The 20,558-nt window shown below is 41.0% G+C and overlaps 1 protein-coding gene across 8 annotated transcripts in view; it reads right to left on the reverse strand.

The window, feature by feature from the left end:
- Positions 1-2,114: 2,114 nt before the first annotated feature.
- Positions 2,115-20,558, reverse strand: part of TRIM55 (tripartite motif containing 55) — a 40,756-nt gene continuing 22,312 nt past the window's right edge. For 3 of the 8 annotated variants that reach the window (XM_077932960.1, XM_077932961.1, XM_077932964.1), the window contains 3 exons: positions 19,691-19,978; positions 15,704-15,794; positions 6,727-14,036 (listed from right to left, as the gene is read on the reverse strand). In XM_077932960.1, coding sequence (XP_077789086.1) covers positions 13,996-14,036; positions 15,704-15,794; positions 19,691-19,978 — 420 coding nt within the window. In that variant the 3' untranslated portion in view covers positions 6,727-13,995. The other 5 variants (XM_077932962.1, XM_028736822.2, XM_077932963.1 and 2 more) reach the window with 5 other exon arrangements.

A 20,558-nucleotide genomic window follows, 5' to 3' on the forward strand; every position in this document is an offset into this window, starting at 1 on the left:
GCTTCCTACACTTCCTTGCCTCGGAGACGTGTCAGTGGGGAATGCATCGATCGTGGCATAGAGAGAAGTAGAGGCTGAGTGGGGCTAAGGCGGAACAGCATCCGACCATAGGTAACCTATCTATAGGAAAGAGGTGAAGGGAGGTTAGGAAATAGTACAGTATAAGCAAAAGGGGCGGGGCGGGTGGTGGTGGTGCCGGGACAATGTTTTGGAAGTTCAGCAGTTCCAGTGCTACATTTGACTCGGAATTTGCTAGGAAATCAGCTCCAGATCTTAGTTACCCCTGAGAAAGTGCCTCTGGGCGTATACAGAATGCTAACGAATTTATCCTCACACATCTAGGATTAAAGGGCAAGGCTTCCAGCCGGGAGAAAGAGACCACTTGCCAAGGCTGAGGCCCTGGGTCTCCTCTCATTTTAGGACACTCCCAGCCACGCCTGGAGGACCACAGATTCCCCACCCTTGTTTTCCAAAGTAAACTCTGCAGGGTGCTCATGTTAGCCCGGGTGGGGGTGGGGGTGGGTCCTTGCTCTTCTTTGCAAGGAATAGGAGCATTTCTTAACACTCCAGTTGAGCGCACCTTTACACGGAAGTAAGATCCACTGGTTTCAATAGGGCTCACTCCCAGGGGGCTGGCCTTGGCCCGCTTTGTCACAAAGTTTAAAAATCCACCCGTGGAGTAGATGAAGCGGATGTTTCACTGACTTGTCGACGTTTCCCTTAGAAACCCAGCTTCGTTAGTTCAGAGAAAACGATTTCCAGCTGAAATCTGTTCTTCAGACCTCTACTCCTCATTCTTCCTCCCCTTCCTAAGTCCTTTCAGTAACGCAAGTGGGATTGACATCGCTTCGTTTCTACCCAGATCTGACGTTATGCATCTACAATACTTATTCCTTCCACACACAAAAATCCGTTCCGATTTAACACACAACTTCTTTCCACCTTTGCTTTGCGTCTTCGAACATGATGCGAAAACCGGTTTCATTTCACTGAAATTTAGCTTATTACATTTTGGGTGTTGGGGGGGGCAGGGGCGGAGAAAGAGCCCATGACAAAGTTATTTTAAAGAAAGAAGCTGTGACTGTATAAGTTGAAACTGAGCCAACTTGGACGGGAATCTGTTGCTGACAAATCTTTCAATGGAGATCGATGAAGAAGACGCACATTTCTGAACGAGCTGTTAGGTATTTTTCAAGTTAGACTTCCCCCAACAACCTCTCAAAATTTAGGCAATTGAGAGGCCGGTCAACTTTTTCACTCATAGCCGAAGGAGCCTGAAGGGGACAGAGAGTACAGCACGATAAGAGCAGAGATCTGACGTCCCCATTTTTGCAGATCTCCAGCCTCTGTTTTGTGATCTTATGAGCTAACCCTGAAGTAATGGATGCAACGCTCCCTGAGACAGTCCTTAGCCATCTTTGGTGGTCTCATAATGGGATAAAGTTATTCCAGCCCACGTCACCCTACCCTTCCACTCCTTCATTCATTTGAGCAGTGTGCTGGAGCAGTTAGGAGTGGACCAGGGCTAGGATAGGAAGGGAGACCCTGGTTCAGATGGCCACCCAGCCAGGAAGCTCCATGGATGACTTTGAAGCCGGCCACTATTCCTCAGCTTAACCAACCTCGCAGGGATGTTGTGAGGATCAAATGGTAGTGGTGGTGGGAAACCCATATACCGTCACTTAATTTTAACCTTACTATAGTAGGGTATGTCAGTACATGAAGAGTGTGCTGATGTTGTTGAGTACAAAATGTGAATGATGTCACTCTGTACGCATTCATAATGATCAACAGGATGTCAGCATTTAGACCACAATGCAGGGCATTTCATTAAACACATCCAAGGGTTCTACTACCACTGAATTTCAGACGTAATTTGTTCGGATAGCAACTCCTCCATCTGGCACATTACAAACTGCTTAAGAACCTTCTTACAGATTTCAGATGTGGTTTTGCCATGCAGTGTAGGGGATCACCATCAAACTGTTTCCAAACCCTCATGAGGCAGAGCTTAATTGTGTGGCTTGGTGGAGATTGTGCCTGCCTTATAATGTGTGGCTTTTGCCAATGCACATCCATTGAAAAGCTTGCTGGTAAGGTAAAGAGTCAACCTGTGTAATGTGAAGTTTATTAACAATGCCTTTAGTGAAGAAACAGCTATGCAAGAATATTGGTAAACCACTCCTGTAAAACTGCGTATAGAAGTCCCCAATTTACAGATGTGTCTTGTGTGCCTTTAGCACTTTACTTGTAAAAACAGTATTGTGCTGCTTTCTTTTCTTCACATAAATTTCTGACATTAATTTTGCTGCGGCACACTTAGGATCAATTGCAATAATCATGCAATAGCTTGTTATATCATATATCACCTTCCTTAGATAAAGCCTTATCACATAAACTCAGTACCTAGCCAATGAGGTGACCTTGACAAGTAATAAGGTCACCACTTGATACCTGCCATTACCTCCAAAGCTGGTAGGAACTTGATCCTCCATTGGTTCATGATTAGCTATTAACTTACATTTCTTCTTCCCTCCCACCCCTTTCCCAAATTGTACAGCTGCTTCCACAAATATTACAGAGTCAAATCCAATGAGAATTTTTTCAAACAAAATCTTTTGGATAAAATGTGATCCACCATTCCTTTTAATGCAGTATTCGTTATCACTTTGAGCCAAGTCACATGCTTCCTATGAATCCTTCCAGAAGCCAGCTGGATGGAGAGTCATCATTCATTCAATGAGTTCAACCAGGAGAAAGAGAAGACATGACGAGCCGGCTCATCAACTCTCTCATTGCTCCCAGGACGTCCTTCCATGTGTCCTTGAGGGGATGGTTCAGACCCAGTCTAGGGGTGGAGGAATAAAGATTTACAATGGGAAAATCTGAAAACTCATCTTGCACCTACACATATTGGCTACTCAGTTCCATCAAAAACAATTATTTAGAAGTATTTGATGGCTGTGGAAAATAAATATATAAACACCACAAAGTCTTTGGCACAACCTTCCTCAGCCTAGTATCCTCCAGGTGTTTGGAAATGCAACTCTCATCAGCCCCGATCAGTTTGGCCAATGAGCAGGGAAGACAGGAGTTGCAATCCAACATCTGAAGCAGGGTTTCAGAAACTTGGGTCTCTAGCCATTGTTGGACTACAATTCCCATCATCCCCAGCTAGCAGGACCAGTGGTAAGGGATGGTGGAAATTGTAGTCCGAAAACAGCTGAAGTCCCAAGTCTGGGAAACCCTGATTAGGAGGATACAAGGTTGAGGAAGGCTGTTTTAAACATAACCCAGCAGAAAATGTCCTTGCACAAACCCCATTGAGATGAATGAGAGCAGTATGTAATCTTACACAGCTCCTATTCATTTCAACAGGGTTTGATGAGAACTCTGCCAGGCCCATGTGTTCATTAAAAGATTAAGAAACGGCTATCCAAAGTTATTTTGAACCTTTTGAACATTGTTGTAGAATAATATTATAAGCTTATATCAATTGCTTTGGACTTCTGGAAGTAAACCCGAAGTCCCCTGAAATCAACAGATCTTATAATTTTCTGCTTCTTAAGTTGGTCATAGAAAGTCTTCAGATAGCGCTTGTACTCTAGCTTGATGGTTAATAGAGATGCCAACCAGGACATCCTTTTTTATCTTAAGAAAAATTTAACAGAAGCATTTCCCAAATTTTCACTAAACCCAGAGCACACAAAGATGTTCAATACACAGGGCACTTCCCTCCTTACTCTTTTAAGTATGCTGCACCTCACCATGGCTCTATATCTCTAAGATGTAGAGAACCTTGAAATAGCTCATCAGAAAACACAAACTTATGCAGCAGGTCTGGGGAACTTTTGGACCTCCAGGTGTTGCTACAGTTCCCATTGGTCCCAGCAAGCATGGCCAACAACCAGGAATGATGGAAGTTGCAATTCAGCAACACCTGGAGAACCATAGGTCCCCTATACCTGAAATACTGTTTCTATCACAGATGCTTATGATGAACTGCTATATGGGATAAAGTTGGTCTGGCAATGTCCCAAGCATATTTTGTAAATATACAGTGTTAAATTTTAAACCAAGTTAGTGAGGAATGATGACTCATTAGGTATTAGTTGGCTTAGATTCATGCTGTTTGCAAAACAACACCTGTTGCCTAGTGGGTGTGAAAAAAGTAGTTTGCTTCTTTCTATCTAATAACACTTTTGCATTTTCTTTCAAGGACCAGATCCTTAGTTGTAAATAAGGAGCATCATAAATGGATTTTGCACCAAGCAGATTCATTCTATAGGGACCCAAATCTAAAATACCATCCTAATATGGATGATGCTTTTGAAGTAATACTGTTGCAAGTACAATATGTGGGCACATAATTCTGTACACTTATCAGCACAGGTTTTTAAATGGGCATATCTTAATTTCATTATTGCTACAGTTCAGTCTTGTACCCTCTGTTTCAGTGGCATAGCTAAGCAAGACTAAGCAAATACAACTGTTGATTATTGTGAATGGAACTAATGGGACACCAAGAGTTTAAAAATTATGTCCCTTGATTGTTGGGAAATATCTCTTTGGAAGATGAGACCCTTTGGCTAATGTTTGGGGAACCTTTGGCCCTCCATGTATTGCTGAACTACAGCTCCCATAATCCCTCACCATCAGGCATGCTTGTTGGGGCTGATGGGAGTAGTAGTTCAGGAACACCTGGAGCGCCAAAGGTTCACACTCCTGCTTTAGCTAATGCCCTTATTTGAAGGGCCATAACTCAGTGCATCTGCTTTGCATGCAGAAGGTCCAAGGTTCAATCCTGTCATCTTCAGGTAAGACTGGGAGAGAAACCTGTCTGAAATCCTGAGAGCTACTGCAAGTCGACGTAGAAAATACCAAGCAAGATGGACCAATGATATGATAGTATAAGGCATCTTCCTATGTAAGGAACAGAGAACAGAGAAAAGAGTTGGTCCCATAGTGCTAAAATCCCTTCCCCTTTTGCCACCATTCACTGGGGGGTCATTTGGGTGATTTTCAAATTCAGAGGAATGAAAGCTGGCTGAATGTACAGGTGGTGGGATTTGCACTCTTCCTAACAGCAGCCAACCACCACCATACCCCCTGCCAAAATACCCTAAGACTGACACTATGTGACATTTTTGTGTCATTCTGATGGGGGGATGTGGTTGCCAGGTGTTGGGAAGACTGCCACTCTACACCAAAGGAAGACTGGCACTGCAAAACAGGGAGCAGTGAAAAAAGTTATCTGGGGAGACTGCTTCTCTATCTGGTTTTGTATTCTTTAAATGCAGTTCCCTAGTCAGTGCTCATTCTGCCATGTGCATTCCACTATGAAAGTTTTATTGCTAGAGGGCATAGCACCGAGAATTTTAATAGTTGGACCACCCAGGAACAAGCTGAGTTTGTGTGGCAGAATGGCACTGGATCCCAGTCTCAAATACAGAATAGGTCCCAGGAATGCAGAAGTTGTTGACAATTCCTGCACTAGTTTAAGTTGGTTTCCATTTGGCACCTCTGAGTATGAGGCTTTTACTGTGCAGGAGATACAAACTTTCACTCCACATTGATAACATAGCAATGTTATCAATGGGCTATTCTGGTTTTATCCATCATCCCCTTCCGCTCGTTCCCTTTTTAGTAAATTCTGATTGGCAGGCAATCCTTAAGCAACCATCAAGAAAACATTGCTGATCTTTCCTTAAAACCACCCATCCTATTCTCCATTTCCACACTTTCCATCTTATTCACATTTAACAAAATTTAAAAACCACTTGCTTTTGTTAAAGTTTTCTACTTAAAATGACAATGTTTTGTAATCACTCTAGCACTCAGCAGACATGATCCAGAAACATCATATACACTTGCACTTGGAATTTTTGTTTAAGAGTTTCCCTCTCAGAACCTATTAAACAATGTTCTAGCTATTTTTTTCACATAAAGGGTCTTCTTTATATGCAAGCACATAAAAAAATGCAATTCTTCACCTCCAGTCTGAAGTGATATATTCCAGCAAGAGCTTTACGGCATAAATCATGCACCTTAACTCTTCCACAAGGCAAATTGATTTGTATGTGTCTAGTATAAGAACACACATGTCTATTCAGAAGTAAGTCTCCCACTTAATTCAATGGGGCTTAATTTCAGGTAAATAGGGACAGAATTGCAGCCTAAATGTCCTTTGACTTTGTTGCTATATAATATCAACATTGCTTGCTTTTGAAAATAACATATTCCATTATATAATAATACATGATTTTAGAAAACAAGCAGTGTTTTTTGAATGTAGGTAATTTAATTTATGTGTTTCATATTAATAGTAAAGGAGAAAAGGAAAACCCAGTCTTAAACTCCTGCTGAAATGCCACTTTGCATATATAAAAAATGTTATAATTTCACTTAATAAAAGTTACATTCTAGAAAAAGAATGTAATGGATGAAAGGTGGTTCAAATTTTGTCACTGAAACCTGGGCTTCATCCATTTGTCTGCCTGCATCCAAAAATTCACAACCAGAATCTGAATTTGACTTCAATTAAAGTATTGTCTTAAAACTAATTATTTCCAAAATTTTCACATCAGGGCTGTACTGATTTGAATTCAACCCTTGTCTGTCAAATTTATGTTCCCACCACTACAATATGCATTGTCTGCTAATAATGTATTACTTACAACATAGGCTGTTCTCCATGGTCAGAAACTATTTTTTGTCCACTGAAAATTTAAATAGAATGGAAGACGTAACTGTAGGTTATTTTAAAATAATTTCAACTTTCTCTAAAGAGTTTCTGTTTACATGGTAATGTAATATAATCCCTTCAGCAGAACTTCCTACAGCTGTCAACTTTTATCATAACAATACAGCTATAAGCTCAAAGACTTCTTTTCTTATGCCTATTTTTAATTCTCTGGGAGCCAAGTGAAACTCTTTTCTTATAAAATAAATTGTTCAACTACATAACTGTAGGCAGGTAAAATATGCACCAGCAAACTCCATCCATCATGAGATTAGCTGTTCAATTCTCAGAAAGGTGGTTGGCCGTGAACTTTTCGCGCCCATGGGGACTGAATGTCTCACCAAAATAGATTTTCATTCTGTTACAATTAGAGCTATGTGGCAAAAGGATAATGTAATGCTGTTTATTTCACACAACCTTAACGATTCCAAAAATAGTCCTGAGAAATGAATGCAGTGTTCTTCTTTGTGTGTAGGCTGGGTAAGTTCCCTGAAGGATGTAATGTCAAGCATACTTTAGGGAGCTTAAACTAATGGTGAAACCTTTTCAGGGGAAGGAGACCCTTAAGTAAGCCCTGTTCCATAAAGTGAATGTTCCAGTGGACTCAGCTGAAAATGCCGCACTTCATTACACTTCTAATCTATCTCAGTGGCTCTGTACAAAGCTATCAATACAAATTTAAGCCTGAAACATCTTACTCTGCCTATCATCTTACTCTGTAGTGTATGATTCTCAGGGTGGTTTTATCACAGCAGCAGCAATCTCTCTCACAGACATCTTATCCCACAGGGATGGCTTCCACCCAGGTGAGGGAACTGGGCAAGCATCAGCAGAGAGCTCAAGATGGATTCCATAAGCATCTTGCATGTTGCAACGGAACAGTGCACCAAGCCAGCTGTCCGATGCTTTTCAAACTCAAGGGGAAACAGGGAGGAGACACTTGGTCTAGCAGTTGTCTGGTGTGTTCTCTGATCACTTTCTGATAGGATAAACATTACCACCTGCTGTTAGGGAATTATTAAGCCCTCTTCACCATTCATATCTAACAAAAATAAGTTGTGGGCCACCGGACTGACTGCAGCAGATGAAGAAGAGGCATTGAAAACATAATTTGGTCATTATTTCTTGCCTTTCTCGAGAGGTCCAGTGAAGCTTCTATCAGAAAACTCTAGTGCTCCATTAAATTAGATGACTGTTTCCAGAATTCTTTAAACATATGCTGACAAATGTTTTTTTTAAAAATAGGACTGCAATAATCTAAATCTATCATACTCACATAAAAACAATTGTCTGTCTCCCTTTCATGTAAAAAAACAACAGAAAACTTAATCCATTGTATTGTATCATCCAAATCAAGGTGTGGTTTATAGACTGTGATCAAACCATCTTTCTGAATCACTTGCTCACAACTTTTTGTTTAGCTGCTTAACTAGAGATAACATAATGCTTACATACAAGTTTGCACTGAAAAATTATGTAGAGTAACTTGTGGGTGTTAATGTTAGAAAGCTAACTTTATACTCTCTCGTCCTCATCTCGTTTGCTTGTTTGATGCTCTTTACGAAAACTGTGAAGAGACATCATGAAGTCAAGATCTTGCAAGCTGTGTGTTACAAGACGTAGACCTCAAAAACTGCCAAAAGAAACATTCTCTTCTTGCGGGAGAGAAGGGCAGCTATTCTAGCAGTGACGCAGAGCATTGTCTAAGTATGCCACTTAAGAAGCAGACGGCACTTTAAAATATAGATTGTTCTTTGAAAGGACCTGATGAATGAGACCCATTTAAGATTATGACTCATGGCAGAGCTTTGTACCATGGATTCGTTGGATCAGGTAACAAAGCCTGAATAATTTGTAAGGTTTGGATACACATATCGCTTGATCATGAATGAATGACTAAGCTGAGATATTGCAAATATGCCAGGAGGGGCATGTAAGAACAGCTATGGGCATACTGCACATGCTATGGAGGCCAGCTCCATTCAGTAAGAGCTCCATAAATAGACCATCTTGCTGATGCATCAAGACCATCAACACATTCTAGTTCCTCGAAGTTACTCAGCAGTTGGACAGAGTCCATAGTATAATGTCAACATCTTTCTTTACTCTGATTTCTGGTTATTTCTAGAATGTTTTCATCTTTAAATCTTATTTGGTTGGATCTGTGGTGTGTTTTCTTCTCACTCTTAGAGTCATAATGAGTACTAATGGATGGGAAAGGCAAGAAATGTAACTTCGTTCAGCTCATACGACCAGAGCAGATGAAGCAGGGTCCCACAATGCTCAGTACTGAGATGGATTTTTAAAAAGTTGCTCATAAAGGACCTGCAAATGAATGAGGAAGAATCAGGACCGAGAAAGGAGAGTACTTCTTCACATAGTGCGTAGTTACACCAAGGACTTGGTTACTACTAAATGTACTAATTACTAGGAAGCTGATGACTTTAAAAGAGGTTTAGACAAATCCACATATATAAGGCAATCAAAGCCCACTAGTCATTATGGCTGCATACGTACTGCAGGTGGCATGACTTTTTAATGCCAATTTCTGGAGAACAATACTGGGGAGAGTGCTGTTGCGCTCAGGTCTTGCTTGTGGGCATTTGGCTGGCCAATGTGTGAAAAGGATGGCCCTGTTCCAGCAGTGTTATTCTAGTATAATGAAGAAAGAGCAGAAGGGTGGTAACTTAATGAACCCAATAAAATATCCATCTCTGGGTTATGGTTGATGGCTACTTTTTAAGCGAATTGAAAAGTAACAATGCTCTAGCCATTCCTTCATACCATGGGTAGGGAATCCGTTGTCCCACAGATGCTACCATCATTCCTGCCCATTGGATCTGCTGACTGGGGGTGATGGGAACTGTAATCCAAAAGAATTCAGAAGGCCACAGGTTCTCCACTATTGCCAGGAAGTGCAATGGCCTTAATCTCATTTTCTCACTCTGATACTGTTACAACTTTTAAGAGGAAAATTACGAGCACCATCAGGAAGAACAGGAAAGACATTTTACATGCTGACAGATGCCCTATGATGCTTCCCAAGCACTTCCTAAATTTGGCAAAATCAACCCTGCTCTTGAACTGTTTTGAGCAAGAACAGTTTTCGAGCATATGTAGGACGTTAAAGGTATAGGCAGGAAAAGATAAATTAGTATGCCAGTGAGTCCATTAGCCTATGAATTAGTCTGTGAATGGTGAGAATTGCCTTGCATTCTCCTATACAGATCTGTTCTGCCATTATAAAGTATTGGATACAATATAGGAATTTCAGGATCACAGAAAGATTAGCCATTGTGCAATATTCCTGTGCAAGTGACCTTTCAGTAACAATGGGTATAATAAATTTAACCTTTCCATATAATAGATATAATAATAGTTTTGCCACGAAGGAGAATAGTTGTTAAGCCTCTTTTAAAAACAAATGAGTCTAACTAGATGCATGCTTCCATACAAGAATTGTAAAGAATTGATAAAATAGCAAAACTAACCAGAAGTAATATACATGAAAAGAGGCAACTGAGGAAAGGGAGAGGTATTTGTTTCGCTTGCCACTAGTGATGCAATATCCAATAGGTGCTCTTGAATCATGATATGTGCAAAGGCACATTTCACAGGGCAAATGTGCTAACACTGCATTTCCCAGGTCTAAAACCCTGTGCTGTGAGTGTCTGAATGCAATGGCTCCACGATATCAGCATTGGCTTGAAGTACAGCATAAAAACTGCATATACCAAATGGGAAAACAGGCATTTCCTGTACAAGAATGTTGATCGTGGAGGGTTTGGAAGCCACTCTTATTTTGAAAAATCCCTTTTATTTCCCCCTGGTCATAGGGCAGTGCTAAAGAGAACACCCTGTCAACACAAGGATTTCTCTTTGCATGACAGAATGTTTTCCCCTATGCCCACTCCTAAATCTGTTTTGGGGTTCTCCTGTTCTCCAGAGCAGATTCAGGGGCTCACAAGGTGCAGATGGGGGAAAGACAAAATTACATTGCACCAGCACTCCTCCTTACACTTGTGCAACTGTTTTGTTGAACCCCACCTCTAATGTCACAGAACAGTGACCAGTGTAACCCTTCATCAGACTGAAGGTGAACCAAAGGAGGCAGGGGAGGGTTAAGAATAAAGCTGCCTTGGTGCTGAAGCCACACTTCATTTTTGCTGGATCTATTAATTCAGAGGGGATGTGGCTGTGGGAGATTGCCATGAATTAACCACTGCACCACCAAGGGACCAGGACAGCTCACAAAGCTGACTTTAGGTCCTGCAATCCCTCCTTTCCTCCCACCTACCCATAGCTAGAAGAAGGGATCCTGTGCTAAAGGCACGGCTAGAATATTTTAGCTGTGATTCCAGCATTGTGGGGGGTTGGACTAGATGACCCTTGGGGCCTTTCCAAATCTACAATTCTATGATTCTATGCGGCAGGACCTAGAAGATAAAATTTCCATGATATTTTGAAAGAAACAACAGTTGTTTCCTTACACTAACAACAACAACAACAACAATGCCTTTAAATTAACGTAGAGATGACAATACAAGTATTTTTCAGTTTTCAATGAAGCAAAGTGTATAGGCCAGGTCAGCCTGGTTGCACTGTTGTCTAAATAGAGAAAATATCTGTACCCACCATCATTCTGAGGCAAGATTGTTGGGAAAGGTCTAAATTCAGAAACCAGAAGGTATCCCATGACTCACAATGTAGTTTGTAGATGTGACTATTAAATGCTAGGGGAAGGCATCACTGGCAAAACTAATTATAGCAAAAGCATTGCCTGGGAACCTTACAAAAAACGTTTTGTCATTACAACAGCTCCACACTGGTGTGATTGAATCACAAGAGCAATTTCCAGAAACTACAAAAGAAAGGAAGATTAAAAAGAAAAAATCAAGGGTGAGCTACTTGATTTTAAATATACAATTAATTATGTTTGTTAGGGCCAAACACATGTACTGTAATTGTAGCCCACTGGCTATTTTATTATAGGAAAAGCCATGTTTGGAGGGGCAAACAGAATTGAAGAAGAAGGAAGGATGTGTTGGTGAATCCTTTTTCTATTATCCTTTCCCTCTTCCCTACCCAGTATGTAATTGGTGATGTTATTTCCCCCAATTCGCATTGTGTTTCCTTTGCATTGAAATGAATGTCTTGGAATAACATAATGTTTATGTAAAGTAATTAATTGCATAACTTTTCACCATAGTGGGCAGCAAGACAAATGGCATAGCTTTTGCTGGAAGTTGAACTGCAGCAGAATGGAAACAGCACTACATCTGACAAATATGGGGTGGAATGGAAATGGAGGCCTTCTTACTAAGGCTGTGTAAGAGGGCTTCATAGATCCAATTCAGGGCACTACCTGGTGATTCATAATGACCCCAATCTGACCAGGATCCAGACCCCAAACCAAATCAGGGTCGTTGCATAGTGTTTAATTAAGGATTTAAAGCTTGCTTAAACATATGGTCACTGGAGGAGGGGAGAACCCCAACTCCTCAATTCTCCTCACTGCCTGACCACACCCCTTTGGACAGCCCTAGATTGCTCTGGGTGGACCTGATCTACCCAGGGCTGCCTCAACCTACTCCAGCCAAATCCTGAGTAGACCCAATTTGGCCCAATTTGGTTTGGGATCTGGGTAGAGCAGTTGCACAGCCCTATTTCTTACATCCCTAGCCTTCTCAGGCTTATGTGCTGGACTGGGGAATCTCCAGGGAAGTTTAGGTGTGTTGGCCATTTGAGACCTGGAGCCATGATGGTCCTGAAAGAGAGAATATTTAATGTGGGATTATTCCCCCCCCCCCCGAATCTGGCAATAGAACAGGACACTCAGAGTTGTTATGCTCAAGATTCTATAAAACCTATAGCTTAGTCTGAAAATGATGCAACATGGAATCACTGCTACTGTTTCTTTTGAAAGACTTCCCTATATGATTTATTAGCTAGTAGCCCCGATTTATCCAACTCTTAAAAGGAGTAAGGCTTGAAAAACAAGGGTTCTAGGTTGAACAGACAAAAATGTTTTATTTTTCTCCCTGACCACTGTAGGTAAAACACTTTGGAAATTGTTGAATAAGCAAGCATTCAAAGCATATCATAAAACTAGAAACTCTTATCATAATACTGAAGATCAGTGTACCTGGCAATCAGCAGGTTAGAATAGTAGTAGTATCCTATTGGCCAAGCCAGCATCAACTGCAGAATTTTGCTTGTGATGCAGAAGATTTCAAGAGCAGTACTGGCTCGGGGGAACAAGAATATATGTCTATGTGTGAATGCTGGTAAAGGACAAGCCATAATCTACTGATCAGGAACATATTCATCCCTGGGATATGATTCAATATTAAGGCCTCTATGATATTAAAATCTAGCCTTGACTTCAGTAAATTTCTGATGCTAAGTATATGAGTAATCCCATCTGACTCACTGATATTCATGCGTGTTAAAAAAAATTTAAGCACAGCACATGATTAACATTCTTGTTTTTTTGGTGGACTGAGTTTGGAAAGGTTAACATCTTAAAAGCTATTTTCCAAAAATTGAATCCTGAAATTTTCCTTAAAGTGCTGAAATTACTCTAGATCATTCCAAAAGTGAAATACTGCACTTTAGACAGCAACTTAAATATAATCACAGTTTATCACTTGAGACTCAAATGAGGCATGACATTAATTCACAGTCTGATCTTTCAGTCCCATCTCTTTAATGATCTTATTAGCTACTGTGTGCTTTAAGTACATTTGCATAACTAGCAATTGTCTGAGATTTAGCAAAATACAGACTTCCTTGAAGTCTGCATGCCATCTCTTAGACACATATTTTTAAATGTTAATTCCAAATACTTTGGGCATTGTGGCAGATACATTCTATTATGGTATGTGACTGACTCTAGAAATCCCATGAATAAAGTTACAGCCAGATACTGGGGGTGGGGGTGGCAGCTGCAATAACATTACTTTTTCCATGACTATCATTTCATTCACCAGTAGTTTAGGCAAATTCATCTACCTTCCAGTTTCAAATGATGGCTTAGAATTCAGTTGTAGAGATCTCTACAGTGAGTGTCTCCAAAATATCTTACACACTAATTTGATCTGTGCCAACATCTGACAAGGCAGGAGCCTCGCAAACATCCTTTGGGATGAAGGATGGGATAAAAATTTAATAAATACACAAGCATCTCAGTGATTGCACATGGTAATGTTACCTTCTGGACAGCTGCACCAAATGTCTATCAGTTATGCACCTTATATTTCTTGTACATAGGACCTCCGGGTATAGGACGGTACTGTATATAAATTCAATAAATAATTAAAAATAAAAATAATTCCTCACATTAATTGTTCAGTCAGAGGCCACATGCTGGTCACTTTATACAGCTAAACAAGACACAGCATGGTTAGTATTTAAATGGGAGGATGTTTGGAAACCCTATGTAAGCTGCTCTGAGATTTTTAATGAAGGACCAAGAAATATAACGAATGTAATATTTGTTTCATGCTTACCATAGCATAAACTGATGGAAAAAGCTGATGGTAAACATATGGAATTGCAGAATGTAGGCAGGGGATTACAAGTCTGAATATTCCCCATTTAATATAAAACATCCTGCACAGAGTAAATTAATAGCCAAGGAAAGGGTAGGCTAAAACTCGTAAGTAAATAATTTTTGACATGGCAGAGATTCAATCATGCAATCCCTGATTTGCATTCTGAAATGGCACTATTCAATGGGAGTTGTCCCGCATGCTTTATGCTGTGTCAAAATCTGTTCTCTTAATTTCTCAAAAGACTTCTTTCTCTGGAAAAGGGACTTTGCTTTTTCAGGCTTCAGAAAGGTGGTGTGTGTTTGGTTGAACTTACCGTGTGTGTGTGTGTGTGTGTGTGTGTGTGTCCCATTAAATATCTGTGTAGCACTCTAGAGTTTCTCCAGTTGTCTGCACTTCTTGATCTGAAAAGCCCACATAGGAGGTTACTTCCTAACATCTTCCCTGAGCTTTAATTGAAGCATGAGAAGTTGAGATAGCTGGATACCAAGTGCTTGAGGCAGTACAATCATTGAGTTTGTTTTTAAGGGAACTGCTTCCTTTTACCTTTTAAAAAAGAAACCGATCTGTACTGATTTCTTTAAATGAAAAAGGCCACAACCTTCAGGTTAAAAAAAGGGAACAACTTTTTTTCCTACACACAGCTGCCAGGTGCCCAGTAGGTAATCTCCATTTTTTTTGTACTTACGGCCAAGGATGTAATGGGGTTTTCAGGAAGCATGGGCTCTTGGGAAGGTTGCAGAGTGCAGACTACTAGAGAATAGACTTGCAGAATGATAGGAAGGACATTCACAAAACCTTTCAGCTACCTTGAAAGTAAGCAGATCAAAAGCCCTGCAGCCCACCCCTGACAATTTCACTGAAATTTTCTCTCCCCTTGGATTATTTTTAATGTAATTTCTTTTCTATTTACTTGACAATGTTTTTTTTAACCCCCCCCCCTCCCAGAAGAATCTTTTAGCACAGCACTATACGAAAGCACAAACAGCATCCCTCCCTCACAGCCTTTCCCTCAGACTCAAAGTGATACACATACACATCTTTGGGGTGAACCCTCAAGGCTACTAATGTGTGCAGCAAAAGAAACCACGGGTTGTTACATCTACAGTTTTCAATGATGTCAGGACTGCCTAATATCTGATATACACCATCCATGGGATTAATTGGGGATTTCCTATCTATCTCTTCTTCTAAAAAGGTCTCATATTTCACCATGCAGGATGACACTCCAGGGTAACATTTCAGAGGGAGGGGAGATAAAGAGGAAAAGCTTTAGGCAGCATGTATGGCATGACAGCATGGTCCTTTTAGGATGAAAAGAATGGGACGGTTGGTTCTAACCACCTGCAGGCATGACTACAGAAATGACTTGTGCTGTTAGTTAAGGATAAAACAAAACAGTTCCTACCCCTCAAAGTAAAAAGCATGTACTGAATCTGACTCCAGAGATGGTGCAGTAAGATAAGAAAAGCCAAAACTGAGAGGCAGAATGCTAATCCCTGTGAGGAAATAAGAAGAATACTTCACTAACGTCATCAGAGAAAATTGCTCATTTGGTGAAGTTTGGTGAAGAAGAAGACATTCCATTTTCTGTCCCCCGCCCCCAGTTGTCTCTGTGTTTCTTTTTTCTTTTTCTTTTTAAAAAAGGGTGGTTATGATGAGAACACCCAGGGTAGGTTCAAAATTCGCGTAAACTCAACTTTGTGCTAGATTGGTCCTCATAAGAAGCACATGCACCAGTAAAATATCAGGCAGGCATAATTCACAACTAATGCACTTGCGAGAAACTTTCCTCCTATGGTGCCTGAACTACCCCTTTGAGAGGAAAGCTGGGAGAGTTTATTTAATTAACAATTAAACAAAATAATACAGGGCACCATAAACATGTATTATTCTATACCAGCTTAATCATCATGACTTCCCTGGGAATTACAGTCTGGTGAAGGTTGGGAGAATTCCCTGCTCCTTTGAACTACAGATCTCAAGGCAGGTCCAGCATCAGCTTTGGACAGCTGCTGCTGGGGCCCCCGGTGCCCTGGCAGACCCACTACTGCGCTGAGGCTAATATTGGGCTCCATATGCTGTGTGGTTACACAACGGAACTGCCATTACTGACACTGTATCTAGGCATTTTGAGAAATTAAAATGGTAGCTCAGACACAGCTGCCTGGCTGTGACTGCATCCACAGGAGTGAGCCCAACAAAGGACTCACTGAACCTTGGAACCAAGCCTGTCTCATGATTGCCTGAAGAGAAGGAATAGCAATCAAATCAGTTTATACCAGTGGCGTAGATATGTCTTCTGTTACTGCTGTGACACTTCCCTGCTATCATTTCCTGGCCCCACCTTGTATTCTTTCTCCCAACCAGCCCTATGGTCATGCCAGGTCCTCTCCCATATTCTCTTCTCATGTTTTCCTTTTGTTTAGCATTAAAGCTGAGCAGTGATGTTGCTCCTGACTGTCTGTTCTTATTCCTTCCCCTATTCCTTTACACATTCCTATTGTTATTGCTCTTTAAAAAACAGTTGTTTAAAGGCATCCATCTGTCAGGAGCTGCCATGGCTAGAACCAGGAGCCTTCAGTTCTGGTATGTCCATCCCATATGATGTTCTATCAGAGCTGCAGCTTGGAGCATCATTCTGGCAGTGCCTCAAAGTGCGGACAATTTAGCAGCACCCAATCATTGCTGTTGTGCTTTAAGTGGGAAGTGAAATAGCAATCCGGCTTCTAACACCCTGTAGCTAAGTGGGTTAAATACTCTCTCCCGCTTTACTTCATGAACCCCTTGCCTGCTGCAGTTTGGAGGGGCAGGGGAAGAAGATAAAAGGCTATAAAGGCAAAACTATCTGGAAAGGAAAGGGTTGAAATGTTATCAATTCCCAGAGAAGTCTAACCACAGAGAATGCAATGAGTAGAGGAGTCTAGAAAATATGTATACAGCCCATGACCAGTCAGAATAGCAGAGGGATAGGGGAGATTGTACAAGTATGACACTGAATTAAAAAAAGCAGAATTTTATGAGAAAAGGGGGTGGGGGAGAAATTGTTTATTTCCTGACCACAGGACGATATCCTGCAAAAGATGAGTTAAAGTGTGACTATTCCCCAGAATATACCCAGTGCATAAATAGGCACATTCTTAGGCTCTGCGCTGAACCCACCCACTCAAGTTGGTCATTGGTCATACTGGACAGGAAGGAGAATAAAAATCTTCCTGTTTGGGCTGGCTCTGCCATGTTTTTGGGTGGTCCTCAGCTCTAAACACCTGACTCAACTCCTGGTTCTCAGCTCCTGGCTCACCTCTGACAGCTGCTTACACAGCTCAGTCGTAACACAACCCACAACACACAAATGCATGGGATTCAGAGAAAGGAATATTATGTACTTTTCTGTAATGTGTCTATAAGGGATAAAATGACAAAAGGTATTCTGAAATGCTTATGTTAAAAGTTAGTGGATATTTTAAAACTGTAGGTTTCAAGACTTTCACACATGCAAGGTTGAGTTCATATACATTAGGCATACTGTTTGTGTGTGTGGCATTCATACCATTTTCTTGAGCCTTTCATTGAAGAACATGATAGATTTTCACAAGCAAATTTGAGGGGGTCGGGGAGATCTTAACACAACAATGGAATCTTGGTTTTGTAGCATAATTTCCAATTATTTTAATAAACAAGGATTTCAGTACATCATAAGTGTAAAAGATATCAGACATCAACCCTGCAATTTTACTGAAATTGCAACAGTGGTGATTTACAGGGCAATCCTATTAAAGTCTAACAGGTACAAGCCATGCTGAGTTCAATGTGACTTACTCCCAGGTAGGCATGTTTATAGGATTGCAGCTTCTATGGAAGTAACTTTATTGTATTGCACTGTGTTCTGACCATAGCACAGACACAATAGGAAAAATACATGGGAGAAGTTATTGACGATGCAAAATTAATTTTAAACACACCATGCTTTTCATGACAGTGATAAAAAAGATACCTGGTGTGGTTGCAGATCAAACAGTGTACATACAGAAGAGGTTAAGCTATGACAATATATTCCAGATGTGTGATTGATGTGGTTGTAATTAGAAGCAAATGCTGTATATTCAGCAGCTGCAAAATTACATTATCAGCCTGATGTGTACACAGAGGGACAAAGACCAACAGAGTTGTCTGTTGCTATTTTGGAATTTGCATGCATGAAATTCTGGTCAATTAAATGCTTTCAGCTCTTAATTGACCTTGTACATGACCAACTAAGAACTGTTTCCAAAACTAGTTTTTGTTGACATGAGGCAGGATCCAAAGCATTACTTTGTTCGAAAGCTTTTGAAACTCTTCTGCATTTTCAAACTTATTTTCTGTGCAGCATTCCCCCCCCCCCTTTTACAGGGTGAGGGCTGGCTGAGACGCTGATGTTAAAGAAATCCAAGTCCAGAGCCCTGTTGAGCACATAGAACTACTTGCACATTCTTTGGATTGCAGTCATGTATCTTAATATCCACGTGCTAACATCTCTTCCAAGGTCACTTTCGAGTAATTATATGCACACCTGTTTCAAGTTGGCTGCAACTAGCAAGGCCAGTTTCAGGGTGCAGCACCATCGGGCATCTGCCAAGGCCAACAACCCAGCGGGAGGCCCATTGCTGAGCCAAAGGCCTTTGGCCTTGCTCCTTCTTCTTGCTGCTGCTTGCTCACATGTCCTCTACAAGTATGCAAGCAGTGACAAGAACCGAGAGTAGCAGCCTCTGTTGGGTTTGCTCTTAACCTCTGGGCAGCTTAGGCCCATAGGCACACACATGGGCAGTCATGATAGCAGCAAGAAGGCAAACACAGGATAGATACTGCCAAGAGCCTCCCAAAATCTGGAGCAGATTGTTAGACAGGTGTTTGGTGGGTGTTTATATTTATGTTTCTGTGATGTGAATCACCTTGTGAGAGCAAAATTCAGAAGAAAATTACAACATGTCTGCTGAAGGTGTATCTTGGGGGAGGAAACTAACATGCATCAAACCATTCCATAGTGACTGATTAGGTCAGGGGCAGGCAACCAGGTGTCTTCCAGACATCATTGGACTCCAACTCTCATCAGCTCCATCCAGCATTGGGAGTTGTACAACAATATCGGAAGGACACTGTGTTGGCTACCACTAAACCAGGTCTCAAAGCCAGTACACAGTGCACAAAATAAACATTGTATTCTGTGTCATTTCCACTCTCCCCCCACCAAATATATGATGCACTAATTTACAATACTACTTGTGCCTAAAGGTGGGTTTCATTTAGCAAAGTGATTTATTGAGAAATCCACTTTCCTACGAATTCCCCCATCTCCTGCGTATTATGTTACATATAAAATCCTAACTGAACGCAACATTTTCTGAGACTATATACTAACCTGTGAAGTATCAGTGGGTGTGTTAGCTTCCTTACTACTGGCAGCAGAACTTCCATTTGCCATAGCTAGTTCTGGAGCTTCTGCCTTCTTCACATTTGCCTCTGCGGGAACTGAAGGCCCTACCTGCCTAATTTCAGTCACTGGGACTGCATTTGAATTGGTTGTTTGCCGTGGCTGAGTTTTATACCAGCTAGGATAAAACAAGGGATCAGTTGGCTCTCCACTTGATTGTGGTTCAGCTTCTATTAGTCCTCCGGACTGTTGGGTAGTTGTCAGCACAACGCCACCCTTAGCAAGGCAGATTTAAAGAAAATAAAGTTAAAATAAAGAATGGAACTTTACATAATCTCTCTTTCACTCACTCACTCACTCAGAAATAGGTGCTGCTTGCCGCATCAAGCTTTCTTCGGAATAGCATTAAAATAAGTCTTTCGATTTGTTGCATTTGTGATTAAGTTTTAGGCTTGCCAGTTGCAGTCAAACAACCCTTTCTAATTTCATCCCCATAAAAAGTGGTAACGTGAGCAACAAGTGATGCCATTCCTTTCCATATGTAACTATATTTGAACGTGCTTCTGAAGACCTGATTAAGTGGTTGCATTCATCCAATACTTGAGTTGTGGAGGGAAAGCTTGGGGCGGGGCTCTTAATGAAACCCACAACCCCCCTCTTCCTGACTTCTCCCAACTATAGTGAAATCATGCCCCCATAGTTTCCTAAGTACAGGAGCTGTCAGCAAAGGTAATGGGGCCTGACTCTTTCAGCCCTCTGTAATTTGAGCACTTAGCTAATCGCACCCACATCACACTGTCAGGAGTATGCCAACAATCGTCTTGATTTGTACTGATAGCTTTATAAAACTGAAAAC

Source organism: Podarcis muralis, chromosome 8, assembly GCF_964188315.1.
Source record: "Podarcis muralis chromosome 8, rPodMur119.hap1.1, whole genome shotgun sequence".
Taxonomy (NCBI): Eukaryota; Metazoa; Chordata; class Lepidosauria; order Squamata; family Lacertidae; genus Podarcis; species Podarcis muralis.